The sequence below is a fragment of the Vigna unguiculata genome, chromosome 1 (assembly GCF_004118075.2).
Source record: "Vigna unguiculata cultivar IT97K-499-35 chromosome 1, ASM411807v1, whole genome shotgun sequence".
NCBI classification, from domain to species: Eukaryota; Viridiplantae; Streptophyta; class Magnoliopsida; order Fabales; family Fabaceae; genus Vigna; species Vigna unguiculata.
In genome coordinates, this window is record NC_040279.1 from 35,064,515 (window position 1) to 35,080,648 (window position 16,134).

At 33.6% G+C, this 16,134-nt stretch overlaps 2 protein-coding genes across 4 annotated transcripts; one reads left to right on the plus strand and one right to left on the minus strand.

The window, feature by feature from the left end:
* The first annotated feature begins 9 nt into the window (after positions 1-9).
* LOC114185273 (splicing factor U2af small subunit B-like) lies at positions 10-2,744 on the plus strand. Of its 2 annotated transcripts, XM_028072916.1 has the most exons (5): positions 10-439; positions 538-619; positions 1,758-1,884; positions 1,982-2,427; positions 2,581-2,701. In XM_028072916.1, exons 1-4 carry the CDS (start codon positions 104-106, stop codon positions 2,376-2,378), a joined length of 942 nt encoding a protein of 313 aa, XP_027928717.1. In that variant the 5' UTR covers positions 10-103; the 3' UTR covers positions 2,379-2,427; positions 2,581-2,701. The 2 variants fall into 2 exon arrangements, with proteins under 2 accessions (XP_027928717.1, XP_027928708.1); XM_028072907.1 differs by having other exon boundaries at positions 1,982-2,744.
* A 2,548-nt stretch (positions 2,745-5,292) lies between these two features.
* On the minus strand, positions 5,293-14,971 carry LOC114187058 (histone deacetylase HDT1). 2 transcript variants are annotated; one of them, XM_028075192.1, is made up of 10 exons: positions 14,892-14,971; positions 13,944-14,014; positions 13,631-13,848; positions 13,483-13,505; positions 13,348-13,383; positions 13,108-13,271; positions 12,488-12,598; positions 12,324-12,414; positions 5,767-5,890; positions 5,293-5,673 (listed from the first exon to the last, which is right to left on the minus strand). In XM_028075192.1, exons 1-10 carry the CDS (start codon positions 14,902-14,904, stop codon positions 5,613-5,615), a joined length of 912 nt encoding a protein of 303 aa, XP_027930993.1. In that variant the 5' UTR covers positions 14,905-14,971; the 3' UTR covers positions 5,293-5,612. The 2 variants fall into 2 exon arrangements, with proteins under 2 accessions (XP_027930993.1, XP_027930985.1); XM_028075184.1 differs by lacking the exons at positions 5,293-5,673; positions 5,767-5,890 and adding an exon at positions 7,915-8,928.
* Positions 14,972-16,134: the final 1,163 nt, after the last annotated feature.

Sequence of the window (16,134 nt, forward strand, 5' to 3'; positions counted from 1 at the left end):
AAGCGAGGAGTGTGTAGGCAGTGAGAGTGTATAAAAGGATAGAGATAGCGGAGTGAAGGAGAAAAAAAAGAAGCGAAAGCGAAACCCTAACCCTAACGGAGAGATGGCGGAGCACTTGGCATCGATATTCGGAACGGAGAAGGACAGGGTTAACTGTCCGTTCTACTTCAAGATCGGCGCTTGCAGGCACGGCGACCGGTGTTCACGGCTCCACACGAAGCCCACAATCAGCCCAACGTTGGTTCTGTCGAACATGTACCAGAGGCCCGACATGAATATGAACATCATCACCAACCCCAATCAGCCCCAACCCCAATCTCTCGACCCCGACAAGGTCCAGGATCACTTCGACGACTTTTACGAAGATCTCTTCGAGGAGCTCAGCAAGTATGGCCCTATTCAGAGCTTGAATATCTGCGATAATCTCGCGGATCATATGGTTTCTCTCAGAATCCCTCTTTTCACCTCTCTCGTTTTTTTCATTTTTTTATTTTCGACCTGGATCGTTTTTTTGTTTATTCCGTTGTTTTTGTGCAGGTTGGGAATGTGTATGTTCAATTTCGGGAAGAAGATCATGCTGCCAACGCCCTCATGAATCTTACCGGGAGATTTTATTCAGGTCCTTCATTTGCCCTTTCACTTCCCTCGGTTGGGGTTTTTGCCATTTCGTTTTAAGTGTTCTCATTGTTTGTGGTTTTTATTCTGTTGTTGTTTGTGCGTGTCGGCAGTTGTTACGAATGTGAAGTAATCATCGGAAGGTAGGTTGCTGGGTGCAGTATCAATACGAAAGCCATTTTTGAAAAAAAGAACTTATCTTTCTGTGTTTTTTTCTTTTGTAAGCAATAATAATATTCATATTACCATCCAACCGGTAGCATGGAGACGTTTTTAGATTGATTAATTGTCCCAAATTCAAGTTCTGTATATATATATATATATATATATATATATATTTACAATTTCTAGATATCAAGTTGTTCCAAATGGAGAGGTTTGCCACTCATAATGGTCCTACATGTTACAAATAGGATTACCACCAGTGAGAATACATGTGCAATCTTGCTAAAAAATGATAGTTTTTGGGTTAATAGGTTGGAGATATCCTTGTTGAGTTTTAGTTCTTTACCTTGCAGTATCCTCTTTTCTTTGCCCGTCCTTTACTTTTGTTGTGAGTCTTGAGCATTTTGACATAGTACTTTGTCCTCGGTCACATGGCCGCTTTTTATTATTATTCAAATTATCTTTCCAATGTCTTGTTTTGACTTTACTTGTTTTGCATCTAGTTAGGATAAAGATTGGGATGCAATGGTCCTTTATATTTACCTTTGGTGGCTATGCACACACACGTTCGTTGTATGCAAGTGGGGTTCAACGCTCACCTTACTGGTTTTGTGAGGTTTGAGTTGGGTCCAAACCCAGATAGTTAGATGATATCAAAATCGATCCTACTGAAATTTTTTGTTGGGTTTATCAAGTCACCTGTTATTGGTCACCTACTACAGTCAATCTTGCAAATTTCATTCTCAGAATGTCTAGTCTTGGTGGAGTGTGTTGGAATTCTTTCATTGTCTGGTGGTATGACCACGTTAAGGTATATAAATGGAGGACAACCTTCATCTTGCAAGTCAATTTTGTAAGGTGACCCAATGTTTTTGGATATAGTAAGAAAATGCTGTGCTGACTCTTTTACTGTCAACCCCGATCTCGAAATAAACCTTGCTGTTGTGTTGAAACTTATAACTTACTCATCCATCTAGGTCGCCCAATCATTGTTGATTTCTCTCCTGTTACGGATTTTCGAGAAGCAACTTGTAGGCAGTATGAGGAGAATGTATGCAATCGAGGTGGCTACTGCAACTTCATGCACCTGAAGAAGATTAGCAGGTTGACTATTCATTGTAGTTCTCATACTTCTTAAGATCATAAACTTGCATTTATAAAATGGCTCTTCTTGGGTTAAACCTCACTCTTTTATTTTCAGGGATTTGAGAAGGAAATTATTTGGAAGAAATAGACGATGGAATGGCCGCAGTGGTAGCCGGAGCAGGAGCCCTCCAAGGAATCGTAACCATGGGGAACATTCGCATTCTGTCCGTAATGCTGGCAGAAGAGATTTTGAAAGGCCGCATGGCCACCATGTTAGGAGGCCTAGAAGCCGTAGTCCTCGGCATAGAGGGGGAAAACGAAGTAGAAGTCCAATGGGGAGGGATAGGAGTCCGGTCAGAGAAAGTAGTGCAGAAAGGAGAGCTAAGATAGAGCAATGGAACAGGGAGAAGGAACAAGAGGAAACGGGTAGCAAGAACAATACGAAAAGCAATGATTATCAAGAACGGAGTGGTGCACAGAATGGCAATGAATCTGGTGACCATCAGATATAGCAGCAACAACGTAGTTATTTGGCTCAAGATTTGGTAGTAAGTGTGGCAGGTAATCTGTTTTGTGATGTTTGCACCTACTTAGTGGATTTAGTTGCCATTGTTATTCTATTTGAAACTGTCAATTTAGTTATATAACTTTGTAATATCCATAGTAACAACAGTTCAATTTTCTGCTTCAATTGTAATGTTCTGCAAATTGAAGGGAGGAAGAAAAATGGGAAAAGCGGCGAGTTTAACTTGTTGCTGGGATGAAGCGATACATTTGATAAAGTTCAGCTATGAATGTTTCATATTCTGTTATTGAGTATTGTTGGATGTTACCGTAGTCAAGGGTTTTTAGATGAAAATAGATTAATGATGTATGAATTTCAGTGTGAATAACTATAGATTTTAAATAAATGCGTTACCAAGTTTTTTACTTACTCAAAAAGCTGTCTCTAGCAAATGGCTTTACTCACAACTTGCCTGGATTCATATAAAACTTAGAGCAGCGTATGATAAATATATTTTCTATATACTTAATACTCATAGTCTAGGATCAGTTCAGTTAACAATATTCTGGAGAAATATCAAGATTTTTATTGCATTGAATTTTATATAAATTTTACATTTGTTTTGGAGTGTATTTAATAAATTCTGTGTTCCAATGTAACTTCTTTAATCTCTCAAATGTGAAACAGTTTTTTTTTTTAGAAAAAAGGTACCTGAAGTTATTTTTAAGAAATATTATAATGCACTTGTCCAAGCTTCTAAGTTTTGGAATTGAGTTTCAAAGCGAACATTTTAATTGTAATTTCGGTAAAAGATTTCACACATTCCAATCTAAAAGTTGGAGACCATGAGCATCTGTAGCTCGCAATTTCTGAGCGTTGATTATAATAGAAAAAATCATTGTCATTCAATAATTGGTATCAGAATATCATTTTTTTCTCATTTGACACCTACTGATAATATTATGATGACACCTATTGATTTTTATCTTTTCGTAGTATTTGTATTTACATATATTTCGTGTTGAATTTTACATATTTTTATTATGTGTCGTATTTTGTTATTTTTAAAATAAATAAATAATTTATACATATGGTATTTGATATATATATCAAATTATTTGTATTGTATTTTATTATCTTTAGAATAAACATATACATATTCTATTTGATATATATATATATATATATATATATATATATATATATATATATATATATATATATATATATATATATATATAAATAAATAAAAATGATAATTATGTAGTGAGTAAAGTTACATGGTAACTTATTATAAAATTTATTACACTTTATAATTGAACCACGAGTAAAAGAAATTTGACGGTGCATTTTATCTCTGTTATAACTGATGTTCCTAACATTTTTCATTTTATTTTTCAAAATAGATATCACTCAGCACTAAAATATTTTTCTTTGTTCTTTTGAGCATAATAGGGTTCCTACTAAGCATTTCCGTGCACAGCTCTCAATTGTAGTGTGATCCTCCTAGTTTGGTGCGACTGAAGAAGAACCCTTGATAATTTGTTACTGTACTATTGAGAATTGAATGGGCTCGTTGGTTTGCTGAATTGGAGAACGGCTATCTCATTATATAAATCCACTGTGATGTTTTATCCACTGTGAAATTCGTTTGTTGATATTACACAAACGCTAGCAGACTGGTTCAATGGATAGGCCCTTAGGCAAAGTCAGGGTTTGATCAATGTAGTGTTTTCTTCTATTTTCTCTCAGCCCATTATTTTCAGAAGCATAAAAAATAAAGGTATTTTTGGTTTCATTAAAATTATTGGGTATTTGCCAAGTGTTTTTGGTTTCATTTTATGACACTTTCTTTTTATAAAGTGATATGGTTTCTCAGGAAAGTTTCATAAATTACTACTATCTAATTTATCAAAATAAATCATGATATAATCCTTCAAAATTTTGAAATTATCATTTTGAACATCTCATTTTATTTCAATTAGTGTACTTATAATTGGGACATTTCTTTTATGATTACCTTGAAGGTTGACTTGTAAATTTAGTTAGTACTTATAATTATAATGTGACATGTAAATTTAATTAGTACCATAGATTTTATACGCATTTATAATGTATAATACATATGATACATATCTATAATGTATAATACATAAATACGATACATAAATGTATCTAATATATTGATACACTAATCTATATTAATACACTAATTTAAAAAATAATAAGATACAAAACACCTGATGTTTATATATTGAAAAATATATAATTTTTTTAAAACATGAAAAACATATAATTATTTTTATGTGAATCTAAATTAAAATCAGTGTACTAAATATTATTAACATAAAATATGTAAATTATTGTTATATATAAATATTATTAGTTTATATATTAAAAATATATAATTTTTCTTATGTAAATCTAAATTAAAATCAATGTACTAAATATTATTAACATAAAAATATATAAATTATTATTATCATATAAATTATTATTATCATATAAATAAATATCAATAAAATATTTTAAAATATCATATATATATATATATATATATATATATATATATATATATATATATATATATATATGTAACAAATGGATATGTGACATAAATTGGAGATATATTATAGTGTATCATAAGTAAATACAAAAAAGTAAAACCAAGATAACTTAGATATGACGTACAAATAAACATACGCCTTAAAATTATGGGGGAAAATAGTGTATATAGTCTCTAGGTCAGTGTTTGCCGTATCAAATATTAAGGACTTTTGTATGCATCATGCAAGGAAAAAGGTCATGGAAGCAAAACTTAGCCCAAAGCGAGTATTAACATTCAAATGTTCCACTAAACATACCATGACGTTATTTAAGACTTCGATATATCTTAATAAAAGTGATAAAACATTGATAGCTTTTCAGCAACATTTAATTCCCAATTTACTTCGTTAGGAATGTAATTTCACAAGTTGCAGGGAGTATTTCGGCATTTCATCACAAAGACAATAATAAAGGAAGGGTTCGGTTTGAAAGACCCTACATAGGATCAGGTTCAAATGGCCAGCAATCACAAACCCAAAAAATATAAAACTGGAAATCCGGTCTCCAGTTGATTAATCAAAGTTGGAAACAAACATAAATAAACCAGCTCTTCTACATCAAATAAACCGTGTTTTCATTATCATCCAAAGCCATAAACATTAACATACTCATGCCTCCAACAAAAAGAAAAGCTTTACTTAGCACTGTGCTTAGCCTTATTATGAGAGTTTAAGCCATCTTCTGTCTTAAATGACCTGCAAACCAATTTAAAAATTATGAATGAATTGATATTCCTGATTACTTGAAAAAAAGGAGACAAATCAGTATGAAAAGAAATCCCTAATCACCTGTTGCAAGGCTTGCAGCTGTAATCTCCTCCTGACTTCGGAGTCTGCCGCTTGTTATCTGCAATTGCTTTTCCAGCCTGCTTAGAAGGGTGAGGCGTTGCAACATGAACAACGTTCTTGCTATCTGAACAGATAAATTCTCATCAATATGATTTCAGTTTTACTGTGGTGACAAGTAAAGGAATCAAACATGGTTAAACTAGAAACAATTTGCTTTTCTAGTCATTTTCAACTTTTTAATATCTTGTACATCCTAGAGTTTACATTTAATATCAGATCTATCTCACAATTCCTTTTCACTTTGAATAGTAAATAACCATTAATTTTGTTTATGATAGTCTTTTTAAGTCACCATTTTCTATTCTAGTACACCTTCTGTTAACCTTGTTCAAATCAAAACTGTACCATACTGGCGGGATTAACCGCCATAAACCAATGGTTAAGTTAGCCATTGCCACGATACTTGTATTGGGCCGTCAACTTATTAAAAGGCTGTCAACTTATTAAAAAGCCGCTAACTAAGTTTTTATTGAACTTAATATAATGCTATACGAGGGCCGTCAACTTATTAAAAGGCCGCCAACTTGGTAAAAGGCCGCTAATTAAGTTCTTATCGAACTTAATATAATACTATAAGAGGAAAAAACACTTAACAACCATATTCATTAAACTATACGGTTTTCCTTATAACTAGTAGCCCACCTATTTTAACTTTGAATAAAATAGCTAAAAACCCATAGGGAAAACGTGGAAGGCCTGGGCTTAATCAGGCCCATATGAGCCTAGTGAAGGTCTAGCCCATGACTTAAAACTACTAAAATATGATTAATCTTCTATAAATAAAGGTGGACCCCAACAATAAAAGGTACGCACATTAATGCTAAAAATTGAGATTTGATTTTGAGAATTTTTGCTGACTTGATCGTTGAAGTTCTTTCTGCTAGTAATCCCCAAAATGTTCCACCAAGCACTAAGATATGAAGACATGTCAAACAAAGCCCGAAGAGCACACATCCGAGAGGTTCAAAGTAATCCTTGTTGAATTGAAAAAAAGGCTAGACGGATCCAAAGGGGATGGCCACAGGAGTTGTTAGAAGTACTATGGGCATACAAATGCACACACCAATTCGCCACGAACGAGTCATCGTTTAGTCTAGTTTAGTCTAGTTTAGTCTAGTATACAGGACAAAAGCCATGCTTCCAATTGAAATCGGAGAACCCTCTCTGAGACGACTAAGTTACAACAAGAAGCTCAACGACGAAAGTTTGCACATAAACCTAGACCTAGTAACATTGTTATGCGAAAGGCACACATGAGGAACATGGCAATTAAACAAAGGGCAACAAGGAAGCACAACTCCAAACTCCAAACACGCACATTCATAAAAGGAAATCTGGTGTGAAGAATGGCAAGCAACGCAAGAAAGAAAGACGAAAAGTTCTAAGCTAATTGGAATGGGTCGTACAAGATAGGAGAAAATGTAGGGGGGCATATAGACTGGAGCAATTGTCTGGAAAACCAATACCGAACACATGGAATGTATCTCATATCAAATTTTACTTTAAAAATCAGGTTGAACAAGATGATCCATGTAACCCTATTATGTAATCCTAAGTGTACTCTTTTTCCTCATCCAACATTTTTACCTAAGGAAGGTTTTGGCCGGAGTTTTTAATGAGGCACCCAAACAATCAATAAAATCAAGGTTCCTTGCCACCTACTTAAATAGGCGGTCCTGGTCGAGCATTTCTAAGTTCTCTGCCGTCTACTTAGGTAGGCAGTCCTGGTCGAACAAAAAAAAAATTATTTCAAGTTTCCTACTACTTACTTAGTCAAACACAATTATTTCAAGTTCCCTACCGCTTACTTAGATAGGCGGTCCTGGTCGAATAAAAATTATTACATATTTCATGCCAACTACTTTATTACAAACTTTCAACAAGTTTATATCAACTACATATCTCATAATTGCTATGCAAAATACCCAATACAAGTAAGCGGTCAACAAATATTCTATAATACGCAAAACGATCAAACATTAAGCACGCGAAAGCAACATTTTAAAACAGAGAATACAAGTGCATAAACAGAATGATCAAAGAAAGAGCAATATATTTCGCGAAGTAATATGCGAATACGATAAGATGTTCACGGCTGATAAAAAGTAAGAGTTATTACAAACTTGGACCCGAAACAAAAATAAATGTTATCAAAATAAAATCACTTTGTAGTAATCTCAGCCTCATCATTCGCCGTCACCTCCTCCTCAACAGCGGGATCAACAGTAGCTTCAGGCTCTTCCACGGGCTGGTCAGAATCCATCTCTTCCTCGTCCAACAGGCGCCCCTTAAAGACATCTTTATACACATCATAACGAGGATCCGTAGCATCCACCTCCTTATAAAATAATGCCGCCTGCCTCAAGCCTTTATGGAAGCCATTTATGTGCTCCTGAACTATATAGTCCTTCAAATCCTCTAGTTCGCTCTCTATCCTCTGATATTTCTCCTTCAATTCGTCGTTGTTCGCCTCCAAATCTTCAATCTTCTCCTTCATTTTCTTCTCTGAATCTAAACACCTCACCTTCCAAGAACCTAGTTGTTTTTTCTCGGCAACTAGCTCTTCCCTCTCCCTATCCCAGGCTGCCTTGTCCACTTCATACTTAGCCTGCAACACCTTTAACTCTTTATTGACCTGCTCTATTTTAGCCTTTCCTCCTTCTTTAAGTTCCTTCTGCAGCAGGCAGCCCACTCTTCGACACAGGATCAGGGCTTTGCTATTAAACTCCACCATTGCCTTTGCCATAGCGATAGGCTCCATGTTATCCAGAGAAGAAAACACAGCCTCCTCTAAATTGATCTCGATGTCACAGCCAACGGTTGTCTCCGGCAACTCTATGAGACCAACCTCAGGTCTCTTAATTCCTGAGGACGATCCCGGTCCCAGAAGCTCAGTCATAATCCTTTTAATGTCCTTTCCGACACCCTTCTGAATAGGGATTGTTGCCTTTCTTTTTGTACCACCGTGTACTCGAACCTCTACTAGTGGATCCTGCATGTTGGGAACTTCAGTATCCCCAACATTTTTGGATTTTTCGGTCAACTCCTTCCTCAGGCTCTGGAAAAGACTTAGATTTTTCTTTCCCAGCTGAGTCATATGACCTACATCACAACCACACAATTCATTATCATTCTTACTCTAAAGGAAACAAAGGAAATAAAACATGATACCTTCCAAATCAACAAGAGGGTGCACTGATAAATAAATCCTAACTAAACCCTAAGTATCACTAAATCTCTCCAGAACTTCTACTATCCACCATCATCCGCCAACAACTCCACCTTCTTCGTCCCCTTGTAACGTTGAGGGTTGTACGTCTAGCTAAACAAGAATTTGGTACTCCAATCCTCATTATAAAATAATGAGCGGCCTGGCTACTTCACAACAACCTTGAAGAAGTCATCTTTGAAATGCTTGAATGAATGCAAAAAAGCGTCCAAAATACTTATACCCAGCCGGATAACCAGAGACAGCTAGGTGATTGGATCTCTCGGCCGAGTATCATAAAAATACAAGAAACACTAAGGAGAGGGACGAAGGTATAGTGATTGACATAATAGTTTGAACGCTTGTAAGTACCCCCAACTATTGGGATGCAATTGAGTTGGCGCAACATTTAGAAGTAGTAGTACTCCCATAGTGAAGTTATCAAAGGGAAGTCTCATGTGCACTGGAGAAAAATGGCACATATATGTGTAAAAGAACCCTTCCTCAGCTTGCTCCTATCTGTGACACACAAAGTCCACGATGCTAACTCGTTTTAAAGATACAATATTCGGAGAGGTATCCTTCTCAAACACAGGGATACATTTTAACCACGAATCCAGCAATCGGGTCCATAACCTCAGCGTTGCTCCAGCTTCTAGAGGTTGGGGGCTACCATACCCTAGGGGTGCATCCCAAAGAAAGGATTTTTTCTTTTAAAAACCAAAACACTTGTAAAAAGCCTTTAACATGACAAATATTTCTAAAGGTTGGTGTACCATACTGGCCGGATTAACCGCCATAAACCAATGGTTAAGTTAGCCATTGCCACGATACTCGGATTGGGCCATCAACTTATTAAAAAACCGTTAACTAAGTTCTTATCGAACTTAATATAATACTATACGAGGGGCCGCCAACTTAGTAAAAAGCCGCTAACTAAGTTCTTATCGAACTTGCTATAATACTATACGAGGAAAAAACACTTAACGAACATATTCATTAAACTGTTTAACTAGTAGCCCACCTACTTTAACTTTGAATAAAATAGCTAAACCCATAGGGAAAACGTGGAACCTAAGGCCTAGGTTTAATCAGGCCCATATGAGCCCAATGAAGGTCCAGCCCATAACGTAAAACTAGTACAATATGATTAATCTCCTATAAATAAGGGTGAACCCAGCAATAAAAGGTACGCAATTCATTAGTGCTAAAAATTGATATTTGACTTTGAGAACTTTTGCTGACTTGATCGTTAGAGCCCTTTCTGCATGTAATCCCCAAAATGTTCCACCAAGCACCAAGATATGTCAAACAAAGCAGAAGAGCACACATCCAGGAGGTTCAAAGATTGGGGTAAGATAAGATTTGAGTCTCATAATAATTTGTTATTGTTTCTGCAGGAACAAAAACTGTTTAACGTTTGATTTTAGCTTTACAGACTTGGCAACCTTTCCAATAAGATGATGGGCCGCATTTGTACAAATTATCCATATGTGAAATATGTGAATAAAAGAGTTTGTGACACCTCTCATTTTACAAAAAGAACAAAAGTTGTCTTTTCCCTCTAACATATATTTTGCATAACAACCTTTCGCTTTAACCTACATTGATAACTGGCAGCCGCTTTCCATTCTTTCATGCATGAAAAGAAGTATTTCCTAACTATAGCTGATAAATGGTTGTTACTTATGAAAACCATAATTGAGACCAGGAAACTATTACATGGCTTCACTATTTTTATCAAAACTGAATTTCAAGCATGAATCAAGATTCTAAGATCAGATAATGGTTTAGAGTTTCAATGCCCTGGTTTTTATGAAAATATGGGCTAGCATAAACATGTCTGCATTAAGAATCCACATCAGATTTTGTAATAGAAAGAAAGTACGGGCATATATCAAATGTTGCAAGATTATGGCTTTTTAATTCACATTTATCTAAATGTTTTAGGTTATTTTCTATTGCACATGTTGTACACATTATAAATAGGAATAATCTCACAACCTATACATAAGGTGCAAATCCTTTTATAATCAGGAATATCTAGATTATATATGTATTTATTATTAAGAATAATTTTATTTATTTCCGCATTATATATTTATTATCAGAGGATATTAAATCTTCATTTTTTATTGTATTGATTTCATTTTCTCAACATAAATAAGCACCCTTGCTCAAAGTTACCAGACCTGAGAGAGTCTACACAGACCCGGGAAACCCGTATAATATATGTAAATAACATAACCAGTCCCACTTCCAGACATTTTACATTTTCTGCAACTAAACATGAAACAGAAAAAAAAAAATTGAGGTAAAAAGGACAACAACCAGGTACAACTGGTAGGATCAAAAGAACAGAACCAAACCAAGTCTAACTCGCAGGTGAAAACAAAAGCTGAAGACCTTCCCTGTTCGCCAAAAATTACTGACCTATTGCTCAGAAAGGTATATGTTCTACTTGAAACCCTTCTCTCCACTATACTAACTTGAGTTAGTGTACTGTCGTGTTTTTTCTTAGAATAAGATATAATATAGTTATTTATTTGACTTAATTAAAATGATTTTATTGGGCTTAATATAATATAGTTTCTTCATTATAGTGTGAAGTCAAGTATAGAGCTTTAACCCCTACTACTTGTAAACTACAATGTTTAACATATCTTCTCTGATATCACAATGTTCCTTTTATCCATCTAGCATTGCTTTATAGTACATCCAGTCGGGGAGGCAGATGATTTTAGGAGAAAGATTCCAACCCTATAAGTTTGACCATAAGTCAAATGATATCAGAAAAATCTCTTAAGCAAATAAATGGCAAGCCACATGAAAAAAAGGGGTAAAGTGAGGGGCTTTCCCCTGACTAGAATAGTGACTAGTAACTAAATGCATGATTGCAGCTGTGATTTTCAATAACAGCCAAGTATAAGGACAGCTTCAAGAAAATCTGACATGATGAGCTAAAAGCGTCATGACCATGCCGACTTCATAAAGCACACAATGTTTTCATTAACTGCCCTAAATCCTGACATCTAAATTAAATTATTCACAACTTAAAATATCCAATTTAGCATTGGGAGACCAAGAAGCAAGTAATGGCATAAGGCTATTAACTACCGTAAAACCTCACATCTAAATTACATTATTCACAACTTAATTTATCCAATTTAGCGCACCCAAACAAGTACAAACAAAATAAGGCTTGGGGTGAAAAACATAGAGGTTATTTAAACAAATCTCACACAAGAAACAAAGTTTGGAGGGGGAGGGGGAATCTAGGCCAACTAACCAGGCTTCTGAGGAGTAACAAATTTTGCCTTCTTCACAGGGACAGTTGTTTTGTTGGCAGAGTCAATATTCCGCTTCTTGCCTGCTTCAATCTAAATGAGAAAAAAATGGAAGTTAAATCCAAAACCAACAACAAAAATCAAACACTCCATAGTCCCTCCTTACCTTCTTGGGTGTCTCCTCATCAGATTCTTCATCATCCTCATCCTCGTCATCATCCTCATCATCACTGTCCTCATCACCTTCGCTACTTTCTATGTCACCATTTGCTGTGGGCTAAACAATATATCATCACAGCAAAATAACAATAAATTAAACTTAAAAATCAATCATTAAAATTGTCCTTCAATCCAAAGTCTTACTAACTAAAATAGCAAGCCAATACCAGATGAAACAATACAGAGAAGAAACACAATGCCTCTGACAATGATTATCCAGCTAACAAACATGTAAAACAGAAAACATATTTCAAAATCTTACTTCGACCAGACAGTTGACAATACTTATTATGACGGGTTGGCTGAATAATGAGAAAATGATTAAAAGACAGATTGGACAACAGATAACATAACTGAACTATAATCATCATCAACAAATTTTGTATTCACAAACTGATATGTGATGACAAGATATTCACATCCAACAAAAGAAAACCAAAATAGAAGAGTAGACATACATGAGAAAACAAAAGAAGGTTTTTACTCCCAAACCATCAAGTTTCTCTCATACCTAGTAAAGTCAATGTCATGCATTTTTGTTACAAATACCTACGATTATACAAATACCTTATCTTCACTTGAATCACCGTCAGAATCAGATTCGGATGAATCTTCATCTTCACCATTTGCATCCTTTTCCTTAACCTTCTCATTCTTCTTTGGATCTGTTGTCTTCTTCTGTTTAGCTTCATCAGGTTTGACACCATGCTTCACCTCAAACTCAGGTTTACCTACATGTATGGTTCACAATATACACTAGATAAACTGCTTTATGACATTCTAGCTAAAGCAGACGGACATATTTACCATTGGCAGCACTAACTGGAATATCTTCATCAAGATCTGAAAGAAATACAATAGAATAAGTTCAGTTAATAATAATAATAATAATAATAATAATAACAACAACAATACCAATAATATTCTAGCTAATTATCTCACCATCAGAATCTTCATCATTATCAGTAAGGATAAAAGGAGAATGAAGTTAAGGACACCTTAGCATTATTAATGAGGAGATTACAGTATGTATCAAAGATTGTCAAGAGAAAATATGTATTCAAAAGTAATAAATAGTATTAAAGGATATGACTCCGACTGAGATTGAGCTTTAAATCCAGTAAAGAAGACACTCCCATTTTTCCAACTATGGGATAGCTCAAATTCCTTCTCAAATATCAAATCATAAGATATTTGAGGAAATTTAGCCGTAGAAAGCGTTCCAAGCACAAGCTTCTGGTTACCAAACTTCACATTCAGGGCCACCGATTCACCTCCTTTAGCCTTAGTCACATCGCCCAGGCATGCCTGTCAAATGATGATTCAATCATTTAAACAAACCATTATTAATTCCAAATAAGGTTGATGACTCCAAGTTCATTTGTTAATGAATAAAGATATACATTTGAAAGGTGGATAATCTTGTCGTCTCCTGGATCAACTTTGAGAGATTCTCCACTTTTCACCTCAACACCTAAAATAGATAGAAAATAGAAATATGGTCTTAGTTTAGTAATGCTTTTTGTCCCCGTGAAAAACATCAAATGCAATTTTTTTTCTGCAAGCTTATATAATACGATGGGATTCAATCACAAAAAGCATTATTTAACTCCATTCTGCACCCCAGCCTAAGATCTCTTTCAACAGGATGAATAAACCCAAATAGGGAAACAATTTAACTACTTTTGCAGTTGCAAATAGTTTGACACTGCACAGGACCCACCTTTAAAACTTCGGCATTAAATTTTAATATAAAACATCACAGTCAATTTTTTTCATAATAGAAACTCTGGGGTCAAATACTTCAATGACACACTCCAAAAGTTGGTAGAACGATGAAGTTTTTCGCAAACTCGACCACTCGGCAAATGACCTATATGAAGTGATTAACAATTACTAGAAAGAGGCACCGGTGGCATATAACATGCACGATGGTTGGTGACCATAATTGTTAAGAGTTAAGTAAAGAGTGACTAAACTACAGAAAATCTGATCGATTCGTACCAATATTAAACAAAAACCAAACTTGACAAAACCTAAGACAATTACCCTACATAATGAAATACAGGAATTAAAAATAAAATCTATGGATGAAGATATTGGATTGTCTAATAAACATAGCAAAAGCACGAGTTCAACCCATTATAACAAAACTGAAGGAATGCTTACCTCCCCAAGAAAATGAAAAAAGAAAAAAAAAAAAAAAAAAACAACCATGAGACTGTTCTAGATTAACAAATTTATACAGTAAAAAATTGTAAGAAGAAAAATTAAGAATAAAAACACACGAAATAGAAGATAAATGGCTACGGAAACCAAGAGAAGAGCGAACTGGTAAGAGACGATGTTACCCCAAAACTCCATGGTTGCAGAGACGGTCCAGGGAAGAGAAAATGTTTCCAAAAAAAGTCGAACAGTTTCAAGGATGTGATATACATTTATTTAGGGATCCGTACCTTACTTATTATTTCATATTTTTAATTTGAATAAATTATTTATTTTACAAAACTTTTATATTTACTATTCGACGTCACGCTTTTTATAACAATAATAATATAATAAATAAACCGTCATTTAAAAAAATATATAAAATAGTTATTTTAATTTTAAAATATTTATATTTAAATAAAAATTCGCTTAAAAGCAAAAATAATTATTTAACTATTAAAATAATTATTAAAATTTAAAGATAATTATTTAAATATTAAAATTAAAAAAGTAAATATACTAAAAGGAAAATAATATTTTATTAATAATATAAATAATAACAAATATAAAAATTCGATTATTCATCTTTTACTCACTGAAATAAAAATTTTATTCCTCTTGTTTATGTTAGTGAAAACATATTGCTTATTTATATATATTTATATTTTTTTACATTTACCAAAATAAATATAATAATCAATACAATAATTTTCATCAAGAAGTTGTAAATAGTTGTTTTTTATGTCTTAATTAATATAAGTGTAAAATAAAATGAAAAAGTGTTCATTAAATTTAAACTGTGTTTAACTTTTAATTTATTCAGCGGTGCATTTAAAATATATTTATGAGAGGTATGTGGAGTTAATTTTAAATTTCGTTAAAAAAATATACTAGTATTTAAGTGATAGTTACAAAAAAAAAATTATAAATGGTGTAGAAAAAATACTTTGGGCTTGGAGTTTAAATTGTAACAAAATTATATTAAAGAAAAGTAAGTAGGCTTTTATGTGATTATAAATAAAAAAACTTAAAAAACAAGATAATTATGTAAAAGTGGTTGAGTAAAATAAAAAATCATAAAATTCTTTTGGAAAGAAAAACAAAATGACCTTATAATTTAATGATTTATTGAAAATAATGTTTTCAAATATCTTTTAATATATGAGTATCAATTTGTATAAATTTTCAATCCAACAAATATACTTAAGAATAGTTTAATAAAACTCATTTAATATTATTGTCCTAAAGGTGTTAAATAATATTCACAGTATATTTGTTGAAATAGTTATGTATATTAGAATAATATATAGTCAAATTTGAATAGTGAATATCATAAATATTCTTTTATATCATATACCAACAAAATATATGGTTATATAATATATT